This window comes from Chiloscyllium plagiosum, chromosome 15 (assembly GCF_004010195.1).
Source record: "Chiloscyllium plagiosum isolate BGI_BamShark_2017 chromosome 15, ASM401019v2, whole genome shotgun sequence".
In the NCBI taxonomy this organism is placed as follows: Eukaryota; Metazoa; Chordata; class Chondrichthyes; order Orectolobiformes; family Hemiscylliidae; genus Chiloscyllium; species Chiloscyllium plagiosum.
Genome location: NC_057724.1, coordinates 38,385,729 through 38,413,582, shown reverse-complemented (window position 1 = coordinate 38,413,582; position 27,854 = coordinate 38,385,729). Strand labels below are relative to the sequence as shown.

Below are 27,854 nucleotides of genomic sequence, written 5' to 3'. Positions count from 1 at the left end.
ACTGGGCCTTGTAAAATTATAATTGTCCATCTTAAACAATGTAACGGCAATCAACCTTTTGTATTATTCCTATAAAAAGTACTGCCTTTGTGTGTTGAGCAGAGATTTGTGGAGAAGTGTCACCATAAGTAGACACACAATTACTTTTGGGGATATTGAGAATCTCTTAGCGGCTGTCCGATAATAAGGTATCTACTGCTGTACTGAAACTTGTGTCACCCAGATTTGTCGAACAAAATATACATCAACAAGACCTTTGTCTATATTTATCATCTGCAGTATTGGGTAACTAATTTGCTTAATCTGCCAGCTGAAATATTGCCTGAGCACTTCAAAATATATGCTCAGCCTATTTTGATTTACAGTTTCATCACTGTATTTGTACAGGTGCACCTTCCATAGAATAGTCATGTTGCAAGCCAAGTGTTTATTTCTCATTTCCTCAAAAGCACAAAAATATTGATAGAATTTAGGTTAGAGTGGCGCTGGAAAAGCACAGCAGGTCAGGCAGCACTCGAGAAGCAGGGAAATTGATGTTTCAGGCAAAAGCCCTTCATCAGGAAGAGTATTCCTGATGAAGGGCTTTTGCCTGAAATGTCGATTTTCTGCTCCTCGGATGCTGCCTGACCTGCTGTGCTTTTCCAGCACCACTCTAACCTAAACTCTAGTTTCTAGCATCTGCAATCCTCACTTTTGCCTAGATAACTAAGAATGCTCACTGATTAATTGTTCATCCAGTATTTCAGGCATGTGAATTGCTCCTGCTTTGCCTAATTATTTTCTAATTTTGGTAACTTTCCTTACCTTTTGAAGTGTTTAATGGTATTAGAAATTTAATTGTGGTCATCATATATGTCCTTTGGGAAGTATGAATGGTAGGCATGATCTTTTGCTGGTAGTCACCTATTTGTTTAGACATGGATGAAAATAGAAGCCTTGTTGTCAGTTCATGTTCCACTTCAGATATTTGAGCATAAAATCTAATCCAACCCTTTTGTTCAGTACGGAGGCAGCAATGTTGAAAGTGCTGTCCTTCAGATGAACAATTGAACTGAGTCCTTGACTGTTCCCTCAAGTGGATATGAACAAACCCCTGACAAAGAGTGGAGTTGTTATCCCAATAGTACAGGCCAATATTCAATCAATATCATGAAAACAGATTGCTGTTTTGTAAACAAAATGTTAATGATTGCATTCAGGCAGCTTGCACAATCTGGCTGTTGTATTTCCTGTTAGAACAATGACTGCACTTCTAAAGTATTTAATTCAATACAAAACACTTTGGGGTTGTGATAACACTATGTCACTACAAATCTTTCATTTTTATGATGATGGATTATAGGATCACTGATTGGTCTCTTGGGAGAGACAACACTTTTAAAAATAACATTGGTCTTTCAAACAGAGACATATTGAACTTGAGAGATGTTTATGTAGTGGAAATGTTTTTGTTCATTACTTCTACATGCATTAGTGAATGGATAGTAGATGCCTTGTGAGGTATAGATGCCCGGAAACTGAACAAAACAGTGACTGTCATCTTTGAATATTCTCCCAGACCTTGCTGCTTCGTTGACATGACTAATGAATAAACTTTTCCTCCCATGAATTTGAACTTCATCACACACTGCATCTCTGGGAAATCAAGGTAGAACCTCCTGTCATATTGCCGTGGGCAGTTGTACAGTGCAGACTTTGCAGCATGCTCATCACAAAGAACACCAACTACCCAAGCCAGTGTCATATTGAAGTAGCTGTGACAATTTTTCAAAATTGTTCTACTACTGATACCTAATGTTGTCCCAGAGTTTTAGGTAAATCAACTCAAGTCGAGAGTGAGAGTGAATTCCTACTCAACAATGGCTGTTTTAACATGCAGAGGAACACAAACTTTGCTGTGCAACCAAAGCTTAAATTGTAAATGTTTATAGTCAGTATATCAAAATTGTCAGAAAACTCAGGATAACTTGATTACCACTAACAAATTCTGCTGCTAAAATTTATGTGGTTTCCCACTGCATTCAACCCACTATTGTATTGTTGCCAACACCAATGTCTAGTGGATAAAACATTTGTTTTGTTATTACTGATTTTTTTTAAACTAGCTGCTATTGAAGGTCTCAAAGGTTCGACAATACAATTTGAAGCTAACAAAAAATTAGATAAAATATTGTGAGATTGTGGGCTGGATCTTACCAAAAACTGGCTAAATGTCACTGCTCATGGAGCATGCCCTGAGATCTTGGTGATGGCTGAAGATCTGGAGGAACAAGCGGTGAGCTGGAGTTGCCAGGTTACCGCTTTGACTTTCAAGTTGGGAATTGTTGCCATCCATATCTGGCAGGCGGGAGAATGGGAAACTGTATATCAAGAGGCAAGATAATGTAATAATGAGGATGCTAACGCTTGCTAATGCATGCAAATAGACTTCAAGCTGCTCACTGACGAGCATCTTGTCTTGCCATTCGACACTTAGTTGGAAAATGGGACATTATTATCTTGATGGTGGGAATCTCCTGACTAGTGATCTCATGCAATTCTCCCAACTTTCTCACCATTGCTCATGTTGTTCAGGGGCTGGGAAGATTCCACCCAATATAATTTAGTGTCTATCCCCAGAGACCTGATTATTGCAGGTAAATGACCATTTATATGAATATAAGTTATTGTCATTAACTGGCTGAACAAACAGAAGATTACCTTACAAGGTCTATGACTCTTTCCCTCGGGACACTGCTGACGCCCTCATCATTTATGGCTAGAATCTGATCGCCTGGTATGAGTCTGCCCTCCGATGGACCGCCTAACAGAGAAATACAGACATTTACTCCAAACAGAAATTTGGTTGATCCTTGGTGAAAATAGTTAAATAAAGAAAGGTGCTTTTTAGCCAAAAAAAACCCTGCAGGTTCCTGTGTTGGTAGCTCAATCCAGTAACAATTTTTGCAGTGAAATATATCGCTATAATCAAGTGACATATTCCATTGCGCATAAGACTTTATTGGAATTATTTTGACTTTATGCAATTGATGATAGCAAATTAGCAGTGCATTTTACATCTCTCCTGACTTTTATTTTTATTGAAGGTAATTAGTTAAGCAAAGATCAAACAGGAAATTATAAATATCTAAGAATATATGAAAATTTTCAGAGCTATTTTCTCATTAACAAAAAGCAAATGAACAGATGAATAGGGCCACTAAAGGATGAACAGCATAAATTCACTGGAGATGCTATTAAAATAGTATGGATACTGAATGGATATTTTGCCTCAATTTTCACTGACAAAGGAAAATACAATAATAAAAGTTAAGGGGGATATTATAACTGCTAAGATAAAAAGAAAAGAGATCTGACATAAACTAAGGAGGATGAAACTTCACGTTCAGATATTGAATCTAGAAATACTCAGGGAAATTAAAGGAAATAGCATAGTCACTAGAATCCATATTTGAAAATTCAAAAGTGAAAGGAATTATGACAAAGAACTGGAGGACAGCAACATACTCCCTTTCTTCAAGAAAAGAACAGATCTAATCCATTGTCTGATGAAGTAAATTGATTAATTTCAGTGGGTGAGAAAGATACTGGAACCATTGCCAAATTATGAGAAAGCAAAATATTTAGACATAGAGTATTTCATTAAAAAAATTGAATGCATTTCTGAAAGAAGGATTGCAGCTATAATTTTATCTAGTTCAAGCTTGAGGAAACCAGGTCGGAGGCGTGGGAAGTGGTGAATGGGAAGGTGCTTTGTTGGTGTGGCTACAGTTAAAATAAATGATATTAATTACCCTTAACGACTCCACTTCCATTCAATTTTTGTTATTTCCCTTCCAAATCACAACTGTTTACTGACTCCCCCCTTTTTGATAATGCTTTGCTGGTTTTTTTGAATGATTATGACATTGATGCAACTTCTTCGACAGCTTGTAAAAAAGAATATAATACAGCAGTGGCAGCACCTCCAGGGTTTCATAAGAAGTTGCAATCGGAGTATTAACAAAGGACATGTGAAGTTGGGGCTAGTTGTGAATGGATTCAAATTTAGAGACAAAGCAGAAATATTTGTGAGAACAGAACATAGAACATAGAACGTTATAGCTCAATACAGGCCCTTCGGCCCTCGATGTTGCGCCAACCTGTGAAACCAATCTGAAGCCCATCTAACCTACACTCTTCCATTATCATCCATATATTTATCCAATAACCATTTAAATGCCCTTCAAGTTGGTGAGTCTGCTACGGTTGCAGGCAGGGCATTCCATGCCCCTTACCACCACTCTCTAAGTAAAGAACCTACCTCTGACATCTGTCCTACATCTATCACCTCTCAATTTAAATCTATGGCACCTCGTGCTATCGGAAAGCGGGGTGTGGTGTCCTGCAAGGGTCTGAAAAATAGCAAAGTGAATTTTTCATTTTTGAGTAACCTATCTATAATTCACTTAATTCAGGAATTGAAAGTATATTGACATTTGTAAATGATAAAAGTAGGGGAGCCTTGAAAAAAACTGCTAGAATATTGGTTACACCACACCTGGATTACTACATAAAAATTTGGTCACCTGTTTCATGTGATATACTTACATTGAAGACAGTTTAGAGAAGGTTCACCAGGTTCATTTCTGGATAAAAAGGTTTGTCTTATGAGGAAACGTGAAGCAGGTTAAGTTTTCACACATTGGGGTTTTGAAGAATGAAAGGCAATCTTATTGAAACCCATAAGATTATTAGAGTGTCAGACAGGATAGATGATCAGAACATGTCTCCCCTCATGGGTGATTCTAGAACTAGGAGTAAAGTTCGAAAATTTTCCATTAAAGATAGAGATGAGAAAGTTTGTTAACTTTGAAGGCTTGTTAACTTTGGATTTCACCAACCTGAAACCCTGGTCATGAATACATTTGAGACTAAAGTAGACATTTCCTTCACTTACAAAGGAGCCAAAGGTTATGAGGAGCGGGCAGGATAGAGAAACTTAGGTCATAATCAGGTCAGCTTACATGGACTATCGGCTTAATCCTGATTTTATTTCTTATGCCTGAATATTTATATAAATGTTAGACTGTGATTTAATGAAATAAGATTCTTAGTATATTTGATTTATTTTTATTCAAGCTAAAAAAAACTGCAAAGAGTATAAAGCCAGGAAGATCCTTTATGTTTGTACCAATCTTTTACTAACATAGATGAGTATATGGTAATATAGCCCACAGCATTAAACTTGACTTTGTATGTGCTCGACTGTTATCAATCAATAAATGTGAAGTCAAACATGGACATCTGCAACTTCAGTTTATATAACAACTTAAACAGAAAAACATCCCACGGCATTTCACAGGCATGTAATCAAAAATAAATTGTCATTGAACCCAAGAAGGAGATACCTGGAGGTGAATATTAAAGAAAACCTTTAAGAAGAAAGGAAGGTTGAATGATGAAGTGGTTAAGGCAGGAATTTTTTTGTTTATGTGTTTTTGGGTTGTATGTGTTGCTCATTCTTAATAGTCCTGGAGAAAGTGGTGGGGGTCTGCCATTTTGAATGTTGCAATCCATTATGCTGCTGGGGAGAGAGTTCTAGAATTTTGATCCCACTGACAGTGAAGGAATCATGATGATATTTAACTTGTGTTATGTTCATCTATTCAACATAAACGTACTGATCACATGGCATGGGTTGGTTATATTGATAATGTGGATTATTAATTTGAATGTGAGACATTATGCATACAATGTTAACTGGGAGATTGGAATATATATCTGATTTCAACTGAGTAGAATCATGGGACAACTACATTAGACTATACAATTTATCCCATGTTCTTCTTGGTGGTAAAGATCGTTGATTTGGAAGGTGCTGACTTGAAACCTGGGCAATTGCTGCAGTGCATTTTCTAAATGATACATACTAGAGCCACACCACACTGGTGATGTAGGAAGTGAAATTCTGAGGTGGTGGAGGTGTGACTATTAAGCAGATTGCTATTACCAAATGTTGTAGAGATCCTGAAGTGTTCTCACAGCTTCACTCGGCCAGAGAAATGGTGATTATACCATTGTACTTTTTATTTGTGCCTTGTAGATGGTAGGCAGGCTTTAAGAAGTCATGAGGTCAGTCACCAGCCACAGAATTCCAACCATTTGGCCTGCATTTGAAGCCACGATATTTATGTAAGTCTCTGGCCAATGTTAAGACCCCCATGATAATGATGGTAAGGGATTCAATTATGGTAATGCTATTGAACATCAAGGGGAGGTATAGAGATTCTCTGTTGTTCAAGGTGGTCGTTGTTGGTATTTGTGTTAGTAGAAAGTTTTCTTTTCAAAATAGAACATTGTCCTTGTCTTGCAATATGCAAGCATAGACTGCTTCATTATCTGAGGAATTACTTGTGGAACTAAGTACTCAAATAGTCAGCAAATATCCCCTTTTCTGATGATCGTGGTAAGGTTATTGATTAAGCAGCTGATGGTGGTTGTTGTCAAAAGGTGTGGTGCTAGAAAAGCACAGCCAGTTAGACAGCATTCAAGGAGCAGGAGAGTCGATCTTTTCAGCATAAACTCTTCATCAGGAATATGGGGTGGTCCAAGGGGGCTGAGAGATAAATGGGAGGGAGTGGGGCTGAGGGGAATGTAGCTAGGAATTTCTCCCAGCTGATAATGATTGGGTTACTGAAGAGGACTGAAGCGCTCATGCATCAGGGTTCTGGTGTTGAATTGATTGGCCTGCAACAGCCTTAACTATTTTCCTTTGTGCTGGGTACAGCTCTAAATAATGGAAACATTTTTTCTCTGCCTCACGTGGATTTTGATTTTACAAGGCTCCTTGATGTTAAACTTGTCCACTTGCTGCCTTGCTGTCAAAAGTAATTACTCTATGAATCTGGTTGGCTGTGTAAAGGGCTCAAGAGGATAAGGGAGGATGAAGAGGGATAGTCCACTTCAATCACAGAGAATCCCAGTTGTGACTACTTAGTCTGTGAAAGCAGTGGAAATCTGAATGGAGAGATCCACATGAACTCACAGGAAAGGTGGGACATCAAATAGATAAATTTCTATTTTGAGCATATCATATTTGGGATATGATTTGCTTCATCAAGAATAACACTGAAAGTGATATTGAACATTTGAATTCTGGAATATTTAGCTTTATGGAAAATGATGTCCTCGTGCAAAGAATACTACTAAATGTGAAGGATGAAGAAAACAAAGAGCATACGGAAGAATTCATGGTCTCAGGACATTTATTTTGACGTGTTGTCATGGTTGTAATAAAGAATATGTGGTTGCCAATTTATGTTAAATTTCATGAACAGCAATGAGATAATGACCAGGTGAGGATTTCTGGTGGTATTGTTGGTGAGATAAGTCTTGGTTAGGACACTTTGCAACTCTTCTTTGTACAGTGCCATGAGATTTTGTTTATCCATCTGAGAGGGCCTTTTTTTTGAAATACACATTTCTTCAATAATGCAGTGTTGTGGTCAACCTAGATCATGTGCTTATTCAGGTCCAAAGAGTAGAGTGTAAACTGACAATCATCCAACTCAAAAGCGAATGTGCTGCCACTAAGCCAAGGCTGCTATCTTGTTACAAAAGGCTACTTAAATTACTTTAAACATAACAACATTGAAAAGTTTGATAATAAAGTATATTGAGATTCAGTGAAAAAAAGAGAATAATAAATGGTTTGACCTACTGGAATTAAGTTGCAAGACATTTGAGGACTGATACTGCAATTGAGTGCTCCAAATGAGGAATGATGTTGACAAGGAATGAAGCTTGGGAAGCTGAATGCCTTGAATGCTTGCTGTGAACATCACAGCATCAATACCCTGGTCTATTAACATTCAATATAATACCAGCAAACCAGAGGGAATGTAGACCACTGGGACAGTAAATAATGGGAATGAATGAAAAATAGTTTGGCCCATTAGAATTCTTCACAATTTGGCTGAAGACTGGTTTAGTACAAGGTAAATGAATGGGAGTTCTACTTTTAGACAAAAAAGAGCTAACAGAATTCTATGAAATAGAATTTATAATAGGTTCACTGGGTCAATAAACTTCTTTCTACATTAAATTAATATTCATACATGTGATTTAGTGACAGCCTTTATATTAGAGGTAAGTACTTTCCTGCAGTAAAAGGCATTTTAGATTAATTTTAAAAGTTCTTCCTCATCTTTGTCCTAACTGGGCAACCTATGACTTTGAGGTTGTGCTGTCTGGTCCTAGTCTTACCCACGAGGGGAACCAACCTCAATTTCTATCCTGTTAAGTTTCCGAAGAGACTTATATATAATTTAAGAAGATTGTCTCTCATTCTTCTGAACTGCAATGAGTACTGGCCCAACCTGCTTGAGCTCTCCTTTTAAGAAAATCATTCCATATATGGGATTAACTTAATGAACCTTTTCTGACTGCCTCCAATGCCAGCATATTTATCATTAGATAAGGGGACTAAAACTGTACAGAGTATTCCAGGTGTGATCTAGTTTTTGCCTTGTATAGTTTTTGCAAAATTGACCTACTTTTAGGCTCCATTTCCTTTGAAATAAAGATCAAAACCACGCAACGTCGGGTTATAGTCCGACAGGTTTATTTGAAATTACCTGAAATCACACTTCACCTGACGACACAGCAATGCTCAGAAAGCTTGTGATTTCAAATACACATTGGACCATAATCTGGTGTTGTGTGGCTTCTGACTATGTCCACCCCAGTCCAACACTGGCACTTCCACATTCTTTGAAATAAAGGCCAACATTCCATTTGCCTTTTGTATTATTTATTTGACATGTGTACTAACTTTATGACATTTATACTAGCTTTATGACATTTATACACAAGGACTCCTAAATCGCTGTGTATTGGAGCTTCCTGCAGTTTTTCTAAATTTAAATAATATTTAGCTCCACTTTTCTTCCAACCAAAGTTCAAAACCTCTTATTTTCCCACTTCTTGCAAATTTTTACCCATTCGCTTAACCTGTCTTTAATCCTCTGCAGATTCTTTGCGTCATCCACATTAATTGCATTTGTCTCTCAGCCCCCTTGGGCCACCCACTGATGAAGAGCTTATGCTCAAAACATCGACTCTCCTGTCCTCGGATGCTGCCTGACTGGCTGTGCTTTTCCAGCACCACACTCTTCCACCTTCATCTACCTATCGCATTCCCAGCTACCTTCCATCCCGTCCCGCCCCCTCCCATTTATCTCGCAGCTCCCTTGGGCTACCCTCTCATGAAGAGCTTATCCTCAAAATGTTGACTCTCCTGCTCCTTGGCTGCCTGACTGGCTGTGCTCCTCCAGCACCACATTCTTCGACCCATATTAATTGCCTACAAACCTATTATTTTGTTATTTGCAAACTTAGTGATAGTACGTTCCTTCATCCAAGTCATTAATATATTTTGTAAATAATTGTCACCACAGCACTGATCCCTTGGCATTCCACAAGTTATAGGTTGCCATCTGAAAGTGCCCCCTTATCCCAACTCTCTGTTTTCTATTAGTCAGCCAATCCACTATCCGTGCTAATATATAATCGCCAACATCATGGGCTCTTATCTTATTAAGTAGTCTTATATGTGCTATTTTATTGAAAGCTTTCTGGAAATCTAAACATATTGCATCTACTGGGTTTCCCTTTCTGTTGCTTATTATATTTTCAAAGAATCCTAATAAATTTGTAAAGTGAAATTGCTTTTTTATGTGGTCATGCTTCCTCTATTTGATTATATTATGTATTTCTAAATGCTCTGCTATTACATCCTTTATAGTAGATTCCAACATTTTCACTGTATTAGATGTTAAACTAACTGGCATATAGTTGCCTGCCTTTGTCTCTCTTTTTTTGAATAAAAGTGTTACATTGGCAGTTTTCCAATTCTGTGTGAATTTTCCACAATCCAAGGGTTCTTGGAAGATTGCTACAAGTGTATCTATTATCTCTGTAGCTACGTCCGTTAATATCCTAGGATGTAATCCATTTGGTGCATGGATATATTGGCTTTTAGCACCATTAGAGTCCCTACTACTTTATCTCAAGTGATAGTAATCATAATTATTTCCTCTCCTCCTTTTCTCCCTTGATTATTTAGTATTTTTGGAATGGAATTAATGTCTTCTCACTTGAAATCGGATGCAAAGTATTGATTTAACTTCTTTGTTTCCCATTATTATTTCACTAACTTTATTATTTAAGGTGCCTATGTTCACTTTGGCCTGTTTTTTCTTCCCTTTATATATAGTTAAAGGAGCTCTGGTAGTCTGTTTTTAATGTTACTTGCAAGGTTATCCTCATATATTACTTTTTCCTTTTTTTGGTCATCGTTTCTGTTCTTTAAAACCTTCCCAATCTTCTGGTTTACCACAAATTAATGCCACAATTTATGTTTTTTCTTTTAATTTAACACTAGCTTGAACTTCCTTGGTTAGCAGGGTTAGTTTATCCCATTCCAAGAATCTTTCTGACCTGAGATATATCTTATTGTGAGTCATGAACTATTTTCTTAACCATCTATCATTGTTCCTCAACCATCTTATCTGCTGAACCTGGTCCACTCCAACTAACTCTGACCTAATTCGTCGGTTATTATTTGAGTTTAACACAGTTGTTTCTGACTCAATTCTTAAACTCTCAAAATGAATGCCAAGTTGTGTCATATTATGGTCACCGGTTTCCTAGTGAATCTTTTACTTTGAGATCATTTATTAAACCTACTTCATTACACATTATCACAGATCCAAAGATAGAACATCACATTATTGTACTCATTCTAACTTGCGACTAAACAAGCTGATTATTAACAAAACAAGCTACATAGTTCAAGTTAATACCTGATAAACATTTTTTGCAAAGAAATGCTGGGTACAATTTCAAGCTGCTGCTTGAGTCTGAAGCTAATTTACAGATCAGCAACTACACAATCTATATTTCCACTGAAAAGATTGCCAATGTTTATTTCCAACAGCAACTATCAATCATTCATTTTCTATAATCGGTGCTGATTTGCAAAACTATTTTTATACTTCAATGGCATATTTGCAATCTAAGGAGCAGGAGAATCGACGTTTCAGGCATGAGCCCTTCTTCAGGAATGAGGAAAGTGTGCCAAGCAGGCTAAGATAAAAGGTAGGGAGGAGGGACTAGAGGGAGTAGTCCCTCCTCCCTACCTTTTATCTTAGCCTGCTTGGCACACTTTCCTCATTCCTGAAGAAGGGTTCATGCACGAAATGTCGATTCTCCTGCTCCTTGGATGCTGCCTGACCTGCTGCGCTTTTCCAGCAACACATTTTCAGCTCTGATCTCCAGCATCTGCAGTCCTCACTTTCTCCATATTTGCAATCTACCCAAGGTTCTTTAATCCTTTGAAAAATGACCTACAATTTTTGGACTATAAGAAATATATAGTTAACTTTTTCTTATATAGTCCAACATCATACTAACCATGAAGAAATGTGATGCAGGTTGTTTTGGAGAATTAATGATGGCTACGTGTATTTGACCAACAGAAGTAAAAACATTGTCCATACTGCCAGATTACAATAAATGCCTGTAAATACTGTTCCTATTTAATACAAGAAAATCTGTGGTTTATTGCCTATCTCCAATGTATCAACAGATTATAAAAACCAGCAGTCTTCTCACTTTTGCCCAGCTACTTTTGTTTGATATGACCTGCAGTTTTTCAATTTATCAATCCCAAGGTAAACGTATACTTTTATCTTCTTGCTAATTCTCTCTCCTGTCCCCTTCCAAAATATCTTAAAGCGTTGAGAATTTATCAAAATAGCCATTCACCATAGAACAGCACCAATAATTTTGTGTGCATGTGCATGTCTATGCGTGTCTTGTGACTCCTAACCAAATCTGGGCTAGTCTTGCTTGAAGTCGGCAGCACACAGATTTGCTGCTGCTATATCATTCTTATAATTGTAGCAACTGTATAGAACCTTAGTTAGACCACATTTGGAATATTACATTCAGTTGCCAGACTACCAGAAAGATATGGTGGCTTTGGAGAAGATATAGAAACAGTTTACAAGGATATTACCTAGTTTGGAGGGTATTAGCAGTGAGGAGGGCTTTGACTAACTTGGCTCCTCTTCACTTGATTGTTGAAGGATGATCAAAGCCTGATAGAAGTTTACAAAATTATGAAAGGCATGGAGAGAATAGATAGTCAGTGTATTTTTTTTTCCCAGTGTAGAAATGTCAATTAATAGGAAACGTAAGTTTAAAGTAAAAGGGGGAAAGTTTAAAAGAGATGTGAGAGGCAAGTTTTTTTTACACAGAGAGTGGTAGGTACCTGGAATGTGCTGCCAGAGCAGGAAATGGAGGTGGATACAATAGCGAAGTTTAAGAGGCATCTTGACATATACATAATAGGCAGAGAATAGAGGAAAACAGATTGTATAGAGTCTAAGGCTTTTAGATCAGAATGGTGTCATGTGTGGATGTAGTCTTGGTGGGCTGAAGCATTTGGTCCTGTGTTGTACTGTTCTTTGTTCTTTGTAGATGGTCATTGCCTGAAACTTGTAAGGTGTAAAGCTTACTTGCCTCTTGTCAGCCCAAATTTTGACATTATAGCTTAAAAATGTGTTGCTGGAAAAGTGCAGCAGGTCAGGCAGCATCAAAGGAGAAGGAGAATCGACGTTTCGGGCATAAGCCCTTCTTCAGGGAAAAAGCATAAGCTTTTCCAGCAACACATTTTTAAGCTCTGATCCCCAGCATCTGCAGTCCTCACTTTCTCCAAATTTTGACATTGCCCAGATTGCTGTAATTGGACACAGGCTGCTTCAATATCTAAGGTGTCACAAATGGTGCTGAACATTTGCAGTCATCAGCTGAGGTCCCCACGTTTGACCTTATGATAGAGGGAAGTTCATTGATAATGTGGCTGAAAATGTACAGGCCTAGGGCACTACCCTGAGGACCTCCTGCAGTGATGTTCTGGACCAGAAGTAACTGACCGCTATCAACTATAACCTTCTTTATTTATGCTACATATGACTCAAAGTAGTGGAGAGTTTGCCCCCGGGTTCCCATTGATTCTGGTGTAGTTTGGGCTCCTTGATACACACTCATCCAAATACAGCCTTGATATCAAAAGCTGTCACTCTTGCCTCACCTCAGGAATTTAGCTGTTTGTTCATGTTTGAACCAAGGTTATGATGAGGTCAGGAACTGAATGGCCCTATCAGAATCCAAACTGGGCATGGCTGAGCAGGTGTTACTTGATAGCACTGTTGATGACATCTCCATCACTTTACTGATGATCGAGAATAGACTGATGGGGCAGTAATTGGCTGGGTAAGATTTGTCCTGCTTTTTTGTATATAGGACAAATCTGGGCTATCTTCCACATTGTAAGCTGGGTGCCTGTAATATAGCTGTACTGAAAAATGTTTTGCTCGGGGTGTGGGATGTTGGAAAACATACCTTTAGTTCTATTGCTGAAATGTAATGCACATAGTCTTTGTGGTATCCAGTACCAACAACTGCTTCCTGATAATACATGGAGTGAATAGAATTATCTGAAGACTGGTATCTCTCAGGCTGGGAACCTTCAGAGAAGGCCAAGATGGATCATCCATGTGGCACTTCTAACTGAAGATTGTTAAAATGCTTCAGCCTCATCATTTACGCTGATGTGCTGGGCTTCCTAATCATTGAAGTTGGGGATATTTGTGGAACATCCTCTTTTAGTGAGTTGCTTCTGGCATGCCCACCTGAGCTTTGGACCAGGGTTGATCCCCTTGCTTAATGGTAATGATAAAGCAGGGATAAACCGGACCATAAGTTTGCAAATTGTGTTAGAGCAAATTCTGCTGTTGTTGATGACCCATGACCTCATATATTGCACATTCTTGAGCCGTTAGATCTGTTCTAAGTCTATCCCATTTAACATAGGGATAGTGTCACACAACATGAGGAAGGCTATTCTCAATATGAAGATCACAGTTTGTCTCCACAAGGATTGTGCAGTAGTTACAGTCATACCAATACTATGCATCTGCGGCAGATTGATGAGAATGAGATCAAATATAGAGTCATAGAGTCCGACCGCATGAAGAGGCCAAAACCAGTCCATGACTACCAAAATGTCCGTCCACATTAACCTCATTTCCCTTCACTATCCTTCAAAACCTTTCCCATCCATGTATTTGTCCAAATGCCTTTTAAATGTTGTTAATGTACTCCCCTCAACTTCTTCTGCTGGCAGCTCATTCCATATGAATTACACCCTCTGTGTATAAAGTTGCCCCTCAGGTTCCCTTTTATTCTTTCCCCACTATCCTTAGACCAATGCCCTCTAGTCCTTGATTTCCCAATCCTGGGAAAAAGACTGAGTGCATTCACCCTATGCATGCCTCTCATGATCTTATACATCTCTACAAGATCCCCACTCAGTCTCTTACGCTTTAAAGAAAAAAGTCCTAACTTGTCCAACTTCTCCATATAACTCAGAACACTGAGTCCAGAAAAATCCTTGTGAATTTCTTCTGCACTTTTTCCAGTTTAATAATATCCTTCCTATAACAAGGTGACCAAAACTGAACACAATACTCCAAGTGCAGCCTCACCAACATCCTGTATAACTGCAACATAATTTCCCAACGTCTATGCTCAATATCTCTGACTGATGAAGGCCAATTGTTTTGTTCTCTTATTGGTTTCCTCTTCACCTGCTGTAGGCCCAGTCTAGTAGCTATGTCCTTTAGGACTCAACCAGCTTAATTCGAAGTGGTGTTGCTGAGTTACTCTCACTATCAGACATTGAAGTCCATCACTAAGACTATATTCTGTGCTCTTGCCACCCTTAGTATTTCTTCTAATTGGTGTTAAAAACTGAGGAGTTTTGATTCATTAGGAGGGGAAGGTGTACTAAGTGGTGAGCAACAGGATGTTTCCTTGTCCATGTTTGACCTGATGCCCCTAAAATTTCATGGGGGCCAGAGTCAATGTTGAGGACTCCCTGAGCACTGTCTCTTGCTTGCATACCATTGTGTGACCACTGTTGCAAGCGGAACAGGACATACCAGGGAGGATGAAGTGTAAGATATTGTGGTTAAGGTACAATTCTGAGAGTATGACTATGTCAGCCTGTTGATTCACTGATCTGAGAGACAGATCTCTCAATTTTAGTAGAAGCCCTGAGATGTTTGTTTAGATGTTTTGGTCGGGTCAACAGGACTGGGTTTGCCTTAATTGATTCCAGGCCATCCACGTTGTTTCATTCTTAACTTATGCTTTTTATTGCCCCATTTCAGAGGCAACCACATTTCTTTGAATCTGAAGTCACATGTCGGCCAGAGATGGCAGCCCCTGAAGGACATTAGTGAACTAGATGGGTTTTCTTGACAATCAACCATAGTTTCTTTGTTATCACTAGACTTCTAGTTAAATTCCAGAATTTTATTGAATTCAAATTCTGCTATGTGCTGTGGAATGATTTGAATTCTAGATACCAGAACAATACCTGGGTCACGGGATTACTATTCCAGCAACAATACCGCTGGAACATCATCACCCCTTGTTTCTATAGCATTTTGTATTCTTATATTAGAAGAACAAAATTTGTACGTTTCATTTTTTGTTGAAAATATTTCCTTGGTGATGCTTTAAACTGTCTGATCTGGTTGCAATAGGATTTTATAACCAAGAATTTATTGGAGACCTAAACTGATACTTTTTGATTTTTTTATATTACGTAAGGATAGTATGCGTTAAGGAGTGACTGCAAGGAAAGAAACTAATTAAGATTTATTATCAGAAATCACAAGTCCAACTTTCATGTGAACCTCAGTGATTATAGAAACATGTGAATTAGGAGCTGAAACAGGCCATTCAAAAAGACCATGTTGGATACTTCAGTGTTTTGAATTCCGTACCTTCATCTACTACCAATAACCTTTCATTCTTTCGCTTAACAATCCACATTCTCTTGAATAATAGTCAATGAGGCCACCTCTTCGGAGGCAGAGAGTTTCAAAGTCACACAATTCTCTGAGAGAAAACATTTCTCAACAAATCTAAACCAAATCCTGCATTTAATCACACAGATATTTCAGCATGAAGTCACTGGATAGCAGCAGAAAGACTGCTGGGTGAATGTACCCCCTACCTGTTTAGGGACACTGAGGCAATTACATAGGCTAATTACTTCCTTGGCTGAAAGCTGTCATCACAGCAGGGACATAGAATCAAATCTCGGATCTGTCCTTGCCTATATGGCCCTGTTCCAGATTAGTGAGTATAATTAATAAGTGAATTCATTGGGGAAACGCACTGATAATTTTCAAAGAAAGCATCGCTAATTTTTGTTCTTCTGTTTTTCCAAAGCTACTTGAAAATGACCACCCAGACCACCCAGAGCTTTCCCAATATCCTAAATCTATTTATCCAGTGCTTAATTGAACCATCGTTATCTCAGGCTTAATTTAGTTGATTGCAGCCTTAACTAGAATTAAGATACCTATGTGTACTTGGGCTGGAAAAGAGTAAACCCTGCACGCAATTCTATTTTTTATTCCATTCATAGGATGTAGGCATCACTGAGCGAACATTCGCTGTTTCTTTCTAATAGCCTTTTGGAATAAAGATGTTTTATTTAACTAGAGCTTGCCAAGACCACACTTGGAGCATTATGTCCAGCTTTGGTTTCCTTACTTAAGCAAAGGTATATTTGCAATAAAAAGAATGGAACAAGCATTCACCATTTCCTAGGATGAAGGGACTGTCCTAAGTGGAAAGGTTAAGTAAACAGGGACTTTATTCCCCTGGAGTTTGGAAGAATGAGAACTGGTTTAGTTCTAATATCCATTCTGACATGAATCAACAGAGAAGGTGCAGGAATCCCTGGCCAGGGATCTAGAACAGAGATACCATCTCAGAATAAGAGATAGGCCATTCCAGCACCACTAATCCAGAATCCATTTAGGACTAAAATCAAGGGATGTTTTTAATATGTAGAAATTGATCAATTCCAGTCAAACTCAACAGCTAAGCCTCCCATTCTTAGGGACAGTGAATCCCAAAGATTCACTACCCTCTGAATGAAGAGACTATTCATCATTTTAGTCCTAAATAGCCTACCTCCTATTGTGAGATGGTATCTCTGTTCTAGATCCTTGGCCAGGAAAAGTATTTTGAAATAAAAGACCAGTCATGAACAGTATTGAAAGGCTGCAGGGGCTACTTCTCCTCTTTTCTTAAAAAAATCTTACCTTATATAGAAATTGAGCTGTCCTTTTGAATACCACAAAATGGTTTGTCAGGCCCTTTCTGAGTGAAGTTTAGGGTCAATCATATTGTTGTGGAGTTGGAGTCATATATGAGGCTGATTTTCTTCACTTAACAATGTTAGTTAACCAGTTGTATTTATACAACAACGCTGTAATTTCATGATTGCCATTCTTATTCCAGATTTTATTAATTAATTGAATTTAAATTGACATTACTATGGCCATATTTAAACTCATATAATTAAGTCCTTTATGCAAGCATCTGAATTACAAGTCCAATAACACACTGTTACTCTCAATGACTCCTGTTGCAATTTCACAAGTGTGGATGCTTGTGATATAAGGGTTGCACACTACTGTAATGGACTTAGTGATGAAATGGCCTGTCAGCATTCACTGCCAAAGTTCACAACTCAGTAGTTATACATTATAACTGGAATAAGCCAGCTATGGCACTGCATTTCAGCAAGGAGTCATTACATTAGGTCAGCAGGGTTGGAAAGAAATTGATGGAAGTTACTGAGCGTAGTACATGAACATTCAAATATAAAGACTCAGCATTTGAGCTCCATTATTTAATTTCACATCTGAGTAATCTTTCTACGAGTATCAAGGAACAATTTTTTTAGCGACTCACAGGAATGTTGCCTTTTCAAGTAAATCATATTTTCCAAATTTGATAAAATTCTATTATACCCTGCAAAATATCTCAAACCATGTTAACTTAAATCCATTGATGGAAATATTAGTGAAAGTATGAAAGAAGTCAGAATTCCTATTAATGATGAGGAGGACAAGTTGGTGCTTGGCAGTGGTTTTCCCTTGAAAGACAATCACGCTAACATTCACTGAATTGACTCATGACCTTTTGCCAAATGAATGGAGCACATGAGAGCAGCTATTGATTATGTAATCACACTGAATCATGAATCAACACTTTTGGGAGAAGAAGCGGGAAACCTGTCAAATATGATGAATACCGTATAAGAATAATTTGAAGGCATTAATATGGTTTAATGCAATAAGGAGAGGAACAAGTAAATCTTCATTATTAGCTAAGGATGTAGGCCAGATAAAGATTGATCAAGCAATTGACATAAAAAGCACAAAAAAGTTTTAATGCCTCACCTGGTGACACAGCTCGCACTATCACAGGTTTTTCACCACCAGCGATAAATCCAAATCCATAGACAGGGTCTCGTTTAATCTTTACTTGTCGAGTGGCTAAGGCAGCTAAGTGGTCACATTCCATGTCATTGAGGGATACGGCTTGCATCACATGACTGCAAAGGAAAGGTTAAAGGATAATAGTGCTTTTTGTCACTATTTATGTTTCAAAATAGTTGGCGGCTGTAATAATTGCTTCCCTTTCAAAGAATCTCACTATTATTTGTTTTAGATTTCTTTGCAGATTGAATATTTTGCTATGTCCATTTGAGAAGGGTAATTCAGGTCCCCTCTGTTCAACCCTCTTTCATTCCATTGCAACAATTATTTCCTTTTCTTTTTTGACATTTGGTTGTCATGCTTTAATTTCTATGAAAATTAAGGAGCAAATTACAAAGTTTTCTGCAGAGAAAGAAAAAAATAATTGTATTGCTTAATTAGCCTGAGAACAGGCAATGAAAATGTGCCATCAAACACAGGTAAGTACAGGCAATACATTTAAAAGGGAGACAGTGTCTGGTATAGACAGGAAAAATTAAGATTACATAGCTTAAACATCCTGAGTTCTGAAGAAGAGTAATTTTAAACTTGAACTTTTAACTCTATTTTAATCTGTTCATATGCTGCCAGACCTTTTGAGTTTCTCCAGCATTTCAATTCTTATTCCAGATTTTTCTTATTCACTTGTGGGACTGAGCTTTTGCTGGCTGAGCCAGCATTTATTGGCCATCCTTGGTTGCCCTTGAAAATATGGTGGTCAGTTTCCTTCCTGAATTGCTGCAGCCTCTGTCCTGTAAGGTTGACCCACAATGTGCTTAGGGAGGGAATTCTAGGATTTTGACTTGCAACGTTGAAAGAATGGCGATATATTTCCAAGTCAGATTAGTGAGTGGCTTGAAGCAGAACTTGCAGGTAGTAGTTCCCATACATCGGTGGCCCTTGTTCTAAATGGAAGTGATTGCTGTTTCGACGGTGCTGGCAAATTTTCAGCATCTGCTGTACTTTGCTTCTATTTAGATTTCTTATAATTCTTGAAGTGTTGCCTGAGGCCATTAATTAATTATCGACTAGTATCCTCAGCAATGGTGAAGTTTGTAGATATCTTTGAACTTTCAATGAAATTTGCTTTTTCACTGAATGCTGGTTTTGAGTTGATGTGACAGAAACAGGTAAGGAGGGAGAGGGAGAGAGAGGAAACACAGTGGGCACGAGAGAGGGAGAAAGAGAGAGAGAGAGAATGTTCCAGCTCTTGTCAGTACTAATTCATTTTTCCTTCTTTCTGCTCAGCTGATGAAAACAGCAACTGAAGTATGTATGTATGAAGTGTATATTCCCAAGTCTGACCTCACTGCTGATCCAAACTAATTAACGGCAAACTAAACTTTTCAGCTCCAAATATGTGAAATTATCATTCAAATGAAAATTAAAATGGGAGATGTAAATTTCTTGATGCTGACTGATTTCAATGCAGCTGTTTTTTGTTTATTCCACATGGGAGTCTTGAACTTGCTTCAAACTATGGTCAGGTCATTTTAGGTTATGTTGTCCTTTTTGAAAGCGATTTTAGACCATGCAAGTTGTCAGTTATGACAACCAGGTGATGTAAGTTGAAAATTGGTAGCCCATATATACCACTATTGTAACACAGAGAGCTTCCATTTCGTAGATTCAAGATAAACATTCAACTAGACAATCAGAAGGAAATTACTAAATTTGTATTTAATTGCAACTCTGGGTTTATGATGTGTTTGTAAATAAACAGCACAGATTTAAATCAATTGGCGTAGGTGTTATGGACCAGACCAGATCCCCTCAAAACATTTCAAGAAAGTGGCCCAGACCCTAACTTTGCTAATTGTTTTAAACAGGTGTAACACAAATATCCCAGGACTGATGCTGCTTGTCAAACCAAAACAGAATTTATTTATATGATTACCAAATGAACCACAAACAAAATAGAATAGACTAGTGAATAACTTAACCCTATCCGAAAACCCAACAGATCATCTCAACTTAATGATGCTCTTCGGAATACTTGCACCAATTCCCATAAATACCCCTTGGCACAAAAAGGAAAAATCAAACACAGGGTCTTACAGAAGAGAAGTCAGAGAGAGATCAGCATGGACCTGCTTCTTTGGATCCAGCAGCTATCACAACCTCACTGTGCTAAAACTAAACCAAACCAGAGAAAAGCTGAGCTGGGAGAACTGGCCACTCCCTTTTCATTGTACAAGTGTTGTTTTTTAAACTTAGAAGTCTTTTGCCTGAGGCAGTATCTGTTAGGTATCACCAAGCTGGCCCTAAAACATTCCAACTGAGATTTTTTGGAGTCTGTGTCTTTTATGACCTCTCTGAAAAAAATCAAGGACAGTACAACTTTGTTAAAAGAGCAGCTTTGTCACATAAGAAACTGCCTATTTTTTAGTTCCTGCATTTTCTGAATTTTGCTCAATTTTGATTCCTTAGAGTAGATTTTTCCAATTGTCATACCTGAGTATGGATGTACCTTTCAGAAAGATGAGTGATTATGATTAGTGCTGGTTCCAATTTTCCAACTGGGTATTGTTTTGAAGATATGAATTCCCACTAGTTGTGGCTAATTATTGTAACATTAGGAACTGATGACCATTCAGATATACATGCATTTTCCAATGTTCATATTATTTCAAGTCATTTACCTACTCAGAAACATGCAGAACTGTTAAGCTTACAAGTAATGGAAATGGATTTTAAGAATTCTACAATAAAGTTATAGTAGCAATTTAACACTATGTGTGAAATTTCTTGCTATTTATTTTGTTTATTTGCTGCCTTCACTTAGTTGTTCAGCCTGACTTTTTTTTGTATATTTGTTACTGAATGGAAACCCTGCCTTCACTTTTGATTTTTGAATGAAGACTAAGAATAAGAGAGTACTACGTAGACCAGTCCAGGATGCAACACAGACACTTGCCTGTATTCTGCAATAACAAAGTCAAAGGCGTATCTAATTGGTAAAAATTATTTAAACTGGATGCATAGTATGTAGCTATACTGTTTGTTGGAACAGCTATAGCAGCTGGGCACTATCCATAGTATAATATGTCGGTTTAAAATGGTCTTCTTCCACCTTCAAAGAATGACCAAACTGTCTTGTATCGGTCCTGGCAGGCAAGTATTGTTATCCATTAGGAAAACAAACTTTTATTCAGAGATTACATCAGACAGCAAATTAATTCATGGAGCCTTTAAAATGGTGATCAAACTGAACTCAGATTGCTTTTAAACTCCAGCCAAGTATTCATAATAGCCTTTCGGGAAATGCCAACAAAGAACACTATTGATACTGCATGACCGGTTGCTACTTTTTAAAATGTGGACCGGATGGCCTGTCAATCAAATAAATCAACCAACTTTTTTTTAATGCTCTCAGTGCCAGCTATAGCTTTAAAAAAAAATGTTTAAAGTGCAGTTAGTTTAAACAATTTCAGATCATAACGATTATTCCTTCCTTCAAGAGTATTTCTATTTATTTTGTAAATTCTCAAATTCCATACTCTTTAAGACGCTTGCAATTGCAACCACTGCTAGTACTTGCTACCTGACTAGGGCCTTGATTGAAAGAACTGATGACATCCAGGTTGAGTGTACAATTACATGTAAAAAGTGATGGGCATCCCAGATAAAATGGCATTTGCTCGTTCTCCAATTCATAGACTGCATCTGCAACATGGAATTCTCCCGACACCTAATATTTTTGAGGAAGTATACCCCTTTGACACTACCCATCTACCCCAGTTCATCTACCCATATTTTTGCACAAATTAGAAATTAGTTAAGCCTCATGTACATGATTTAAATCATGAATATCATGACCAATGTGCACTTCACATCATAATTTTAAATTAATACTGACTGGTATAAATGTTTTCAAAATGCTGGATTCATTTTTTAGGTATTAAACTCACCACAGTCAGATTTTAAATCAATGTGGTCCATGTACTTCTGTTAATTTAGAAGTAGAGTGTACATTAATCACTGCACTCATAAAACATTAAGATTAGATTCCCAACAATATGGAAACAGGCCATTTGGCCTAACAAGTCCACATCGACCGTCCGAAGAGTAATCCACTCAGACCATTCTTCTACATTTACCTCTGACTAATGCACCTAACACTATGGACAATTGAGCATGGCCAATCCACCTAACCTGCACATCTTTGGATTGTCAGAGGAAACTGGAGCACCCGGAGGAAACCCATGCAGACGCGGGGAGAATGTGCAAACTCCACACAGACAGTTGCCTAAGGCTGGAATCAAACCCGGGTCCCTGGTGGTGTGAGGCAACAGTGCTAACTACTGAGCCACAGTTATCAATAAATTAAAATTCTGGCCAGAAAATTGGCATATAAAATTTCAAAAGTCAAGAAAAAATGCTATACACTTGAATATCATTGATTCTCTGATATCAGAGATCATTTTCAGTTATTTGGAGATGCCGGTGTTGGACTGGGGTGTACAAGTTAAAAATAACACAACACCAAAAATAATCCAACAAATGTATTTGGAAGCACTAGCTTTCGGAGTGCTGCTCCTATTCCACAACCAAATATAAATAAACCAAATAAACCTGTTTGACTATAAGCTTTTATTAGATTATTAGATTACATTACACAGTGTGGAAACAGGCCCTTCGGCCCAACAAGTCCACACCGACCCGCCGAAGCGCAACCCATCTATACCCCTACATTTACTCCTTACCTAACACTACGGGCAATTTAGCATGGCCAATTCACCTAACCTGCACATCTTTGGACTGTGGGATGAAACCGGAGCACCCGGAGGAAACCCACGCAGACACAGGGAGAACGTGCAAACTCCACACAGTCAGTCGCCTGAGGCGGGAATTGAACCCGGGTCTCTGGCGCTGTGAGGCAGCAGTGCTAACCACTGTGCCACCGTGCCGCCCACTAATCTGGTACTGTGTGATTTTTAATCCTTTTCAATGAAAATGCAAATTGAATTCTAGGAACTTTCTTCCTTTATTTAAAAATTTACATCATTCAGTGGAGTAGCTCATTGTAGAAAAGTTAGGCTGATTGTTTCTGGGAAAAAAAAATAAAGGTCTGTTGCACTTTGTATTCACTCTTCATGAAGACTGTATTAATGACCAGACTAGTGAAGTATGCCATTGGTTGTACTAAGTTACTGATGCAGAGTTAAATTCTTTTCAAATTAACAAATTAGAGGCAGTGTATAGGAAATGATAATCTATAAGGATTATTATATTTATCTTCTTCTATGACTGCTACAAGAGTGTGTTTTGGAAATTTATTGTTAGAACATTATGCAAACTACAATTATCAGCATGGGAATTTAGAAACATTCTTACACAGACATTGTGAGAGGCAACCTGGTCATTGGAGTTGCAGGGAAAGTGTAACATAAGTAATAATCTTTTTCATCAAATTAGCGCAGATTGTTCTGGAGTGCAGAATCTGCAGTGCACTACATGCTTGCAGTATTTTATGTCCTGCAAACTGTGAAAGAAAAATTTGATAATGGCATGGCAAGGGTTGTGCAACATGACAGCTGAGGAAATGATAGAACCCAACCATATTTCTCCTTATTTAATGAAATTTAGAGGTTGAGGAAGGGACAATGAAGTAAGCAAATTATTATTAATTCAGATACAGAAAAAGAATTAATGGAATGAAAATTGAATTGCTAGAGTAAAAGAAACAAAGTTCAAGCACAAAAACATTCTAAATTCTAATTTTTAAAGAATTGTTAATACCAATTTATACCTTTCAGTATAAAACTGTAATTTATTAAAATAAAATGCTCTCGCCTGGAGAGATTGATTGGCATTTTGCAGGGACACAAACCTTTGTATTAAGAACACGAACTAGGAGCAGGAGTAGGCAATTCAGCCCCTCAAGCCTGTTCCATTGTTAATATGAACATGGTTGATCTCATCTTGGCCTCAAGTCCACTTTCCTGTCCACCCTCTACAACCTCCAACTCATTACTAATCTGTTTATTTCCTCCTTAAATGTATTCAATAATTCAGTATCCACCTCACTCTGGGGTATTGAATTCATAGGATCCCTACACTGTAGAAACAGGCCATTTGGCCCAAAAAGTCCACATCGATTCTCCAAACAGTATCCTACTCAGTCCCATTCCCCTACCCTATTATTCCACATTTCCCCTGACTAATGCACCTAGCCTACACAATCCCTGAACTATGAGCAATTTAGCATGGCCAATTCACCTGACCTTCACGTCTTTGGACTGTTGGAGGAAACCAGAGCACCAGGAAGAAACCCATGCAGACATGAGGAGAATGTGCAAACTCCACACAGATAGTCGCCTGAGGCTGGAATGGAACCCAGGTCCCTGGCACTGTGAGGCAGCAGGGTTAACCACTGAGCCATCATGCTGCCCTAATTCTACAGATTCACAACTTTTTGAGAGAAGAATTTTGATACAAAAGGGTGATAGATGTTCGGAACTCTGTTCCACGGTGGATGCTGGATCAGTTGTTAATTCTAAGAGAGATTAATTTTTGTTCAGCAAAGATATGAAGGGATATGGACCAAAGGCAGGTATATGGTGTTAGGTAACAGATCAGCAATGATCTCATTGAATGGTAGAACAGGCTAGAGGGGCTGAATGGCCTACTCTTGTTCCTATGTTCCTAGAAGGAATTTTTTCTCACCTCCATTTAAATCTGCTATCCCTTATCCTAAAGCTATGATCTCTCATTCTAGATTGCTCCAAAGGAAACATCCTTCCTATATTTACATTGTCAATCTTTTCTAACATCTTATGTACCTCAATTAGATCTCCTCTCATTCCTCTAAACTCCAGACAGTATCGGCCTAAACTGCTCAAGCTGTCTTCACAAGACAAACTGCTCATCTCTGGAATCAATCTAGTGAACCTCATCTGACTTTCTTCTAATGCAACTGTATCCCTCCTCCAGTGAAGTTTACCAGAATGATCCTGGAGAATAAGAGCTTGTCCATTTGAAGAGTGAGTGAGGAATCTAGGTCTGTACTCAATGGAAGGATGGGACAGAGGGGTTTTTGAAACTTATAGAATACTGACAGACCTAAATAAAGTGGATATGCAGAAGATGTTGCCACTAATAGCAGAGACTAGGACCTGATGGCACAGAATGAAGACATGACTCTTTAGAATTGAGATGAGGAGGAATTCTTTCAGCCAGAGAATAGTTAATCTGTGGAACTCACATAAGGCTGTGAATGCCATGTCACTGGGTGTATTTAAGACAGAGATGGATAGTTTCTTGATCAGTCAAGGGATCAAAGGTTATGGGGAGAAACATATCAGCCATGATCGAATGGTGGAGTGGACTTGATGGACTGAATGACCTAATTCTGCTCCTATATCTTATGGTTCTATGGTAAGGGGACCAACATTATATGTAATGGTCCAGGTGAAAAGATATTATTGCTATTAAGTAACAGCTCTGGAAATTACAATGCTAGTACAGCAATTTAATGAAACTTACAAGTATGTTAACCATTACCTACCATTTCTGCAAAGCTAATGATTTACAGATCAGCAATGGCTAGCTCCATTAAAACCTGCAATTATTTTGATCACAAAATCTGAGCCATAATGTGGTACTTCATGTTTAATCACAACTCACAATCGTGGTGAGCAGTACCTTCTAAATCTAAATGCTTTGAGGATTCATTTTTTCCTGATTGTGTGATGCTATGTCCTGATGCTATATCCCAAGTATTAAAAGCTTTGGACCAAATCTTCTAATTCCAGGTTGGAAACCCCAATCCTGACACAAGTCAGACAGAAAGTTATAGACTGACCAATACTTTGAATCTTTTTTGGCTGATCTTCTGTTGGAGGATGCTTCCAAGTTCGCCAAGTGCACAGATCCTCAGAGGGAGTTGTGCAGAGAATCTTTGCAGAAGTTGTGTTCTCTTTTTATGGCACTATCTGAATTCTATTTTAGTAAACTGAAAAGTTTAAATGCCCATAAAATCATGAGACACTGGAGCAGTAGGTCATTCTCATTCCATTGAATTTGCTCTGCAATTCAATGAGATCATGGCTGGTCTAAGAGTTCTCAACTCCTGCTTTCCCCTATAATACTTGTTTCCCTTACTCAGCTTTGACTATATTTAATGAGCTGACTTTGACAGCCTTATGTGGCAAAGATTTGCTGCCCTCTGAGTAAAGAAATGTCTCCTTATCTCTGTCTCATGTTGTGACCCCTTATTCTGAGATTATGCCCTCTAGTCCAAGAATATCTTGCAAGAGGAAACAACCTCTCTGCATCTACCCTGTTAGTACCCCTGAATCTTTTATATTTCAATAGGTTCACCTCTCATTGTCTTAAATTCCAATGAGTACAGGCACTTGTTACTCATAAGACAATAACTCCATACCCAGAATCAATCTAGTGAACCTTCTCTAGACTACTTCCAAAGTTAGTCGATCTTTTCTTCGATAAGGTGCCTAAAACTGTTCACAGCTGTAGCCTGACTCTTGCCTTGTTGAGATTTAACCAAAACCTCCCAACTTCCATATTCCACTTGCTTTGGAATAAAGGCCAACATTTCAGTTGCCCGCCTGTTGAGCGTGGACATTAACATTCTGTCATTGATGCATGAGGACTCCCAATTGATGGTTCTATAGCTTTCAGCAGTCTTTCTCCATTTAAATAATATTCTGTTCCTCTATGCTTCTTGCCAAAGTGCATAACCTCATGTTTGCCCACATTATATCTGCCAAGTTTTTGCCCATTTGTTTTATCTGTGTATAACCCTCTGTGCTCTCTTTGTTTCACCTCACTACTTGCATTCCCATCCATTGTTGTGTCATCTGCAAACTTAGTGATACTATATTCAATTTCCTCATCATGTGAATAATAGACACTGAAAATAATTGTGACCCCAGTTCTGAACCCTGTGGCACTCTTCTAGGTATAGATTGCCATCCTAAAAATGTCCCTTTTCTCCCAAATCTCTGTCTTTTATTAATTAGCCAATCCCCCATTCATGTTAATATACTACATCCAACACCATAAGCTTTTACCTTATTAAGTAGCTTAATGTGTGTACCTTATCAAATGCCTTCTCAAATCCAAATATATTACATCCACTGTTTTCCCTTTATCTATCATACTTATCCCTTCTCAAATAATTCTAGTAAATTTATCATGCATAATTTCCACTTCATAAAACCATAGTCTCCATTAGAAGCTACAGACAAAAGGTCTGTACAGACTATAAGGAGATAGGTTTACAGGTGGCTAGTTGAGGGGTTGTGTGACAGGTTGGTGTAGTTGTTAAGTGGGTAAAGTGGCAGGTGGGCAGGTAAAAGTATACGGTAGCAGGTAGGTGAGATAATAGTGTAAGTCAGGGGCTAGTCATATCTGATTGGGGGG

At 38.1% G+C, this 27,854-nt stretch overlaps 1 protein-coding gene across 1 annotated transcript in view; it reads right to left on the bottom strand.

The window, feature by feature from the left end:
* frmpd3 (FERM and PDZ domain containing 3) overlaps positions 1-27,854 on the bottom strand; it is a 532,412-nt gene that overhangs the window by 191,152 nt on the left and 313,406 nt on the right. Inside the window, exons 5-6 of the mRNA XM_043705300.1 lie at positions 18,387-18,541; positions 2,701-2,803 (exon numbers count right to left, since the gene is read on the bottom strand). Of these exons, the coding sequence (XP_043561235.1) occupies positions 2,701-2,803; positions 18,387-18,541 (258 nt within the window). The remainder of the gene's footprint in view (positions 1-2,700; positions 2,804-18,386; positions 18,542-27,854) is intronic.